The sequence below is a fragment of the Quercus lobata genome, chromosome 8 (assembly GCF_001633185.2).
Source record: "Quercus lobata isolate SW786 chromosome 8, ValleyOak3.0 Primary Assembly, whole genome shotgun sequence".
NCBI classification, from domain to species: domain Eukaryota; kingdom Viridiplantae; phylum Streptophyta; class Magnoliopsida; order Fagales; family Fagaceae; genus Quercus; species Quercus lobata.
Window position 1 is genome coordinate 38145004 of NC_044911.1, and position 7923 is coordinate 38152926.

General features: G+C 33.1%; 1 protein-coding gene across 1 annotated transcript; it reads left to right on the forward strand.

Moving 5' to 3' along the window:
- Positions 1-3977: 3977 nt before the first annotated feature.
- Positions 3978-7923, forward strand: LOC115954809. Its single transcript, XM_031072752.1, has 6 exons — positions 3978-4311; positions 4398-4530; positions 5506-5609; positions 5738-5909; positions 6021-6155; positions 6253-7923. Exons 1-6 carry the CDS (start codon positions 4271-4273, stop codon positions 7729-7731), a joined length of 2064 nt encoding a protein of 687 aa, XP_030928612.1. The 5' UTR covers positions 3978-4270; the 3' UTR covers positions 7732-7923.

Sequence of the window (7923 nt, forward strand, 5' to 3'; positions counted from 1 at the left end):
TTCATACGAATTTTTTTTTTTTGTTTGTTTGTTTGTTTGTTTGTTTGTTTTGGTTTGAGTCACGGAATCTGCAGCTATGGTTAAAATAATAAAAAAGTCTTAAGTATCTCCAAGTATGTTCATTGGATTTATGGTCCAGCCTACATCTCCTAGGAAGGACACATCTATATTCATGAGTGAATGAAGGTCTTTACATTAAATTCCTTGAGAGAATATATCAGGTAGTTCTTCTCTTTGATGGAAAAGTGTTATATGTAAATTAATTTTTGTGTACGTTCTAATTTATAACCTGGCTTAGTAATTTTAGTGATAATATTGTTTGGGGATTGATTAAAATATTTATTGATTGATTTTTCTTAGGACCCAACATTTTGAAGGCTTGGACTACCTATGACCAATTTTTTTGTTTGTTTGTGAGAATGAGACATTATAATATGATTTGTAACATAGTCATGTTGAATATGTTAATATTACAATATGGGTTGTTATACACAATGATGATTTATTGTTCATATTAAGAGTAGTGTTTATTACACACTTTGTTTCATACAACCAATCACATACGCAATTTATCATTTTTTTTTTGTGTAAACTGGGATTGAATTCTAGATCTCTTATTTAATTATTAGAGATTTTAACAATTGAACTAATTGAAACCCACCATTTGTCATGATTTAAATTCAAATTGTGTGTGAATGGTAACTACAGTTGTGTATAATAAGTTTTGGCTTAATATTAATATGCTTGATGTTAAAAGGTACATTTGGTTTATCACCATGTAACTGCTCCATATTTAGGATACTATTCTGATTCTTATATTATTGGTTGGTCTTTTCATAGATAGAGTTAGTGATTTACACACTTCTCTAATAATGCTTAGGGAAAATTTTCATCCTACTGGTGGATAACCCCTACTCCTAACCTACCTAAAAATCCAAAATACAAGTAGTTCACCAAAACTAAGAAAACTTAAACAGTATTTACATTATAAAGGTAACCCCTTATTATAGCCATTTTTTTTTTAATAATTAATTTGTTATGCCATTTTTTCCATAATTATCAGTAGGACATCATTCAATGATAAGATAAATATATATAACTGGTCGCTTGCCAACATCATGTATTATGTATAGAGTCTGGTGAGACGAGGATATTGTACTTGTACCTACGTAAACATTTCTCGACTTCCTAGCATATTTAATTGGGATTTCCAGGGATTCTCAAAAAAATAATTGGGATTTCCATTTTTTTTTTTTCTTCGCTGATATCAAAACTTTGTTAGAAATATAGGTATCATAGTTTGCATACACATAACAAATAGGTATCATAGCTTCCGCTACTAGGGTATTATGATTAATTTTCAATATCCAAGATTGCTACTAGGGTACTACGAGTCTACCATTCTCATAAGCATAGCAACCACCAAAAGTGCTACTTCAGAACTTTTCACACATACACAAGCACACAGTGACACAGCCACACACCTTTCAATTAATTATGCTTGCTCCTTATAACCAAATGGGCGATAATTGGGTCATTGTGCAATAATGATTACACATTCTCTTATGTTTCTCATGAATGAAAAATTATAAAATTCAGTAAGTCACTTTTGTTTTTTGAGAAAGTTGATGTTTACAACAAAAATTTAGGACTTGGCTTAAGACCTCCACCACCAAAAATTTTTACCTCTAAAAAAAAAAATGGCCTGTCTCCATTGTGAAAGACCCAAAATTTTATAAAAAAATATGAATTTTTTTAAATGGTTGTGCACTTATTTATTTATTTTTATATATTATTGATGCTAGGGATACCGCATTTTTTTATTAGGCTTACAAATTGACATATCACCAATTACAAAAATGTAATTTTCTTTGGATAAAAAACAAAAAGGTAATTCAAATATTCATTAATTACGTTATTGGAATTCATCAAACACATTTATTGTCACATCATGTTGTGAATATTTTATATTACCTTTAGCACTTTTTTATTTATTTTATTTATTTTTTTTTTTTTCCAACAAGACTTTCAAAGTATGAGACTAATAAAAACCTAAACCAATTGAAACCCTAAAATACTTAAAAGAAAAAAAGTTGCATATGTGTTAAATCATCAATGATGATTAATCTACCCTAATAGTTTGAGACTTTTTTTTTTTTTTGGTAAACTAATCTCCTACAAAATCACACACCAAATAATATCTAGATCTTTCTCTTAAAAATTAGATTACAAATTTACTTAACTATGTATCATCATCATCATCATCATCATCATCATCATATATATATATATATATATTTTTAGAGAGTTTTAACCTATAACATTCGCTTTTGATGATAGTTTTTTATCATCAGACCAAGACACCAATCAGTTTTTGGTGTAAGCGGAGATTGAACCTCAGATCTCTATTCAACCATCAGAGGTTTTACCAGTTGAGCTAACTGGAACCCACTGTGTCATCATATATCCAAGATAAAGTAATTTAAAAAAAAAAATTATATATATAATTTATTTTATGCTTAAACTATGATATTCAATTCTCTATATGAAATTAACCTTAGTTTTAATTAGTATTATTCATTAAATTATGTATTTAATGCATCAAGTTAACCTCAATCTGATTAATATTAAATTATTTTTTAATTAATATTTATATATAAAAGGCCCCAAAGAAATCTTTCATCTTAAGGATTGGGTCAATTCTGATTTTAGGCAATAAGTTGTTACAGGTTGTAACTATTGGGTATCTGATCAAAATTAGAACCAATCACAAGTTCACAAGAATCACAACTAGTCACTTAAAATTTATTGAAAATTATTGTTGTTAACAAAAATATAGACTCGTTTCTTTGGTCATTCTCAATAGAACTTGTTTTTAAACTGTAATCTGCTAAGTTTTCCAATTCCCTGAATGCTGTACGTCTAAGCAAAGACCCCACCTCATTCATTCTTTCACATTTGCTATTCCATCGGTTGGTCACCAGCCCATTGAGAGAGAGAGAGGTGGGTTTGATTACCTGTTCCTTTGACTGAAATGCAAACAACTACGCCGCTATTGTTTTGTTGGATTACTTGTTGTATGTCAGGGTATATTTTTGTCACTTTCACCTGACATAAAGAGATTGAGCAGGTTGGCTCGCTGTGACAGTTCGTCAATGTTAAGGATTGGTAAAATTAATATATGTCTGCCTCTTTAGTGTGCTCAAGGCTAAGTTTTTCTTTTATAACCATTTTTCAACATTTTCTTCCAACTGGCCCACCAAAAAAAAAAAAAAAATCTAAATACATAATATAGAAGACTAAGTTGGGCTTTTATAATTATTGTTGGTCCATCGACTAGGAACCTATAAATTATAAACTCACCATCGTTCATTTTAACTTTTTTTTTTTACATTGTATGATTGCACTTTGTGATCCTAATTTTTCATCAAATATTCAAATGATTTTATTCGCACATCTTATTCTTATCCGCAAATATTGTGCACACATGGTTTATACTAGTGGCTAATTTCATAAATCGGATTAACATGTATGATAAGCGCCAAAAAAAAAAAAAAAGGATTTTTATTTTTCTTCCCTCTAATTCGCAAGTGGAGGAATCAAACCTGCAGTCTCTTGTTTTTATTTTTTATTTTTTAAGTAGTCAAATTTTATCCCCATCAGGATCACATTATCCTCTCCTCTCATAAATAGTATAGGTTAGTCTTATTATGAAGTTAATTAAAGAAAATGTGGAACTCACTTTTAGGAGAGATGGGAAGTATGTATTTATTGTGCTCTCAAACCACTGAAGTAATTTTACCCTCCTATACTTGAGAATATTTTGTACATCAATCTAGTTTTGCCCAAGTAGGTGTTAGAAAAAAAAATCTCGTCCCCATGTCCTGCTATGCCGTTTTCAAAGAGTTTAATGTGAATGTTGACAAGTGTCCCAAAAACCGGTGTAGTGGATCAGTTTTTGAAGGGGACCTGTAGTGTCTGCGCCCCCCACTCTCTCCCACTCCCTCTATTATCTCTCCACCTTTTCAAACACCACTTCTTCATTACATACATACTTAGTCTAACTGTCATGCTACTTTTGTCACCTTTTGTCTTCTCAAATCATTCACTTTCACTACTTATAACCATTCCAATAATACTATCATGTAAGCCAAATTTTCAGTCTCATCTTTGTTTATTCTCATCCAAAGGGCTTGTATATAGCCAACTCTACCGGCTTTACTAGCTCCAAAGCAAAGAGAACCCCAAGAATTTCTCTGAGATTTTAGACATGTTTGACATCTTGTTCGGGTGGCGAAAAGCTTCAAAATGGTAAAAACCCATTAAGTTCAAAGAGGTTTTTAATGTTGGTTTGTTTGCCAACCGCGTAAATTTTATGTGTTTCTTTCTTGTTGCAGCAAGAAACTGATTAAACGAGTTCAGTGCCGGCTAAAGGGTCTGAAGAATAAGAGGAATTCAATTGTGAGGCAAATACGTGGAGACGTGGCTCAACTGATCAAAACTGGGCATGAACAAATTGCCTTCACCCGGGTATTCTAATGAATTCTCCACTATGAGTTTATTCAAACACTGCTCTTTTGTTTCCTCTGTTTTCTTTGTTGATTATAGAATTTCTCTGTTTTTTAAGTTTTATTGCTTGCCTAAAAGTTTCTATAGGATTTGTATAAATTTCTATAATCCAAGTTTCCATGATAACTTGAATTGCAATCTTTGGTCCTGTTTTGTCGTTATAAGGTTAACCAATCATTCATGGTAAGTTTAATCATTGATGATAAAGCCTTGAGTTAGGTAATGATAATTTCTTGACACAAAGTGCTGAATCACACAAAGATTGAGATAGAGAGAAACTTAGAAACAGAAAAGAAAAAGTTATAGAGTACACAAAATTAATTGTGTTCTTAGCCAGATTGGCAACTATGATTCAGGATGTGGTCCCATTCATGCATACAACAATAATAGGACTTAAATAATATCAACTCCAACTTCAATCTGATTGATAATTGAAATTTGTGCCTGGTTTGGTTTTGAAGAGTCAGAAATGTAGAAGTTATACCTAGAAAATGGTGGTTAATTGCAGAGTTACTTAGCAAAAGTGCCTGCAATCTCTTATGAAAGATAATCAAAATATGTTATAAAGGAAATAACATAGAGCTTCAAATGATTTTTTTGTTTTTCTTAAGTGATTGGTAAAATTTAAGAGCTATGAAATTCTGGGGTTTGAGGTAACGTGGGTATGAAATCATGACTTTTTCAGCTGATATGCAATCTTTTGCTCTGTTGTTGTTGTTGTTTTTTTTTTTTTTTTCCTGTATTTAATTGAAGGAATTCAATTGTGGAATATCTGAATAGCATCCTGTACTTACCAGTGCTAGGATTGTATTTGCTTTCTTGTTTGTGGAATTGGTTTCTATTATAGTTGCCAAATTTTTATTGCAAATTTTACTTATAGCTTCAGGAATTTGTTTCAGTAGGCCTGCTTGTGTGATCATTTTTCTGCTTTTTCAGGTTGAGCAGCTCATTAAAGATGAAAGCATAGTGGCATTGTATGAATTGTTGGACCATTTCTGTGAATCAATCCTCGTAAATCTTTCTTATATCCGAAAACACAAGTATGGGACTGCAACAACCTCTTTCTAAAGTCACCCCCTCTTCCCCACCCTCTTCTTCTTTTTTCCCCTATTTTCTAAGTTCCTGTGATCTAAAACAATGATCTTTTATTGTAATTTTCCAACCTCAGGGACCGTCCGAATGATATTAATGAAGCAGTTTCAAGTCTTATATATGCCTCTGCAAGATGTGGGGATCTACCTGAGCTTCTGGTGATCCGGAAACTCTTTGGAGAGCGGTATGGTCAGAAATTTGCATTGACTGCTGTTGAACTACTTCCTGGGAATCTTGTGAATCGTGAGGTTATTATTTTCAACAATAGCAATATAATTTGGTGTGACTTATTTCTGTTTATTCAAGAAAGGATTTGTCACTAATATATGCATGCAAATCAATAAAATCTAATTCTACAGATAATAGAGAAACTCTCCCAAAAGTCCGTACCAGAAGATGTAAAGCATAGATTGATCGATGAAATAGCTAGGGATTACAACCTAAAACCAGAGGTTTTAGCACTTGAATACTATCCTGAATGGAAACAAGAGCAGGTGATTCTTTTTACTTGAATCAAAATGTTAAAGCACATTCATGATGTTTTCATTTCCCAAAATTTATTTAATGTACTTCCATACTATGCAACTACAGGTGAAAGAAAATAGTGGACATCAAGTATTGGATACAGATGTTAAAGCTTATTGTGATGCAACCAACGGATCTGAAATGCAAGCTTCAAGTGTTGAAGAGATAGAAAGAAAAGTCATATATGTTGATTCATTATCAACGAGCAATAAAATTTTGACAGAACCGTGCAACTCTCTCAGTCACCAAGATTCTGATATGAGTATTGCTTTTACTAGTTCCATTGTTCACTCTGCAAACTCCTCTATTGTTCATCAATCATCCTCAGGTGTAGTGGAATCTTCTGTGAATAACAAAGCACATGTAGTAGAAATTTCCAAACTGAATTCTCCATACAAATACAAAATTTCTGGTTTGGAGCATGAGGAAGTGAGGAAGACTCGAGCATCTTCTTCAGAAAGTTTGCCTCAGTTTCCTGAGGAAACAGTAGTTTATCTTGATGACATAGATGAGTTTCAGTCTTTGACTAAAAACAATAGAGCTTTCCCAGACCAAAGAATATTTAAGTTCAAATCATCTGTCCTGCCTAAGAGTGAAAAAATTGAGGGCAGTGGTGATGAAAGTAATATGAATCATTATGAATCATGGAGTGAGAAGTCTGGCTCAAGGAGCTCTAGAAAGAGAGGGAAGGCATCAGGGAAAAGATTGAGGAGGAGATCAATGTCATGGGAAAGTCAAAGTGTTAAAGATATTGATTGTCTCTTATATTATGGCAATCTGCGCAAGAGTTCTCCAACTCATCACCAAATGAAGCATCATAAGCAGAATCCTGGAGTAGGAAGGCAACAATCATATTATTCTCAGAAGAGATTCAAGAAACCTTGTTGTTTGGATTTAGGAAGTGACTTCGAGTCGTGTAACTGCAGCCTGAGACACCCAATTTTTTATTTTTGTACCTATGATGATGAAGAGAACGGGGAAGTTTTGCCGTGGAAGCCAAAGAGAGGGAGTACAACTTTGGTAAGCTTCCCAACTCATGGTCCTGAACAAGAGCTTGTGTGTAATGAATGCTACCATCACCACTGGTCCTGGAATAGAGAGCTAGATAAGGAAATGGAACGGAATACCTTCACCAAGAAACCTAGGAGAAGAAGAATTTATGACAGTGGTGCTGCTGTGTATGATGTTTTCACCTACCCAGATTTCCAGCCTAATAAGCAGAACGAGGAAATGAAAGGCAAAGCAGACAGGTCTTATTCACCAAGCAGCTGTGTTTCTTCCAACATTTCCAGTCAAAGGGTGACTAGTTCTTTTACAAGAAAAGTAACTCTGCCCCCTTACTTCAGAGCTGAGACAATGCCCCCAGAACGGCTTAAAGAAGCTTGCAATGAAACTATACTAAGGTCCAATTCTTGCCCTTTCCAACATCCCAATCATGTTCATCCCAAATTGCCTAACTGTGATGATATAGAAGCTAAATTCAGGGCTCTTAAGAAAGAGCTTGTACAAAATAAGGGCTGTGGCAGAAACAAACAACTCGTGTAACATACAAAGCTATCTGCATTTTATAGCACTAGGCACTAGCTCCTGTGACATTTCTGGTTATCTGTTTGAAAAGCTCCTCATTGAATTTTCTCATGTAACATGTTTTCATTACTACCTTTTATAGTTATTTGTTAATTGTGGTTAGCATGTATATACAATTTGGAAATAGTACAAAGTTGTCCTTGATTAGTA

Excerpts from the sequence above, each read along its gene's own strand:
- LOC115954809 (XM_031072752.1), top strand. The coding sequence starts at position 4,271 with ATGTTTGACATCTTGTTCGGGTGGCGAAAAGCTTCAAAATG. Across the intron at positions 5,610-5,737 it reads TCTTATATCCGAAAACACAA|GGACCGTCCGAATGATATTA; the intron begins GTATGGGACTGC and ends TTCCAACCTCAG. Across the intron at positions 6,156-6,252 it reads CTGAATGGAAACAAGAGCAG|GTGAAAGAAAATAGTGGACA; the intron begins GTGATTCTTTTT and ends ATGCAACTACAG.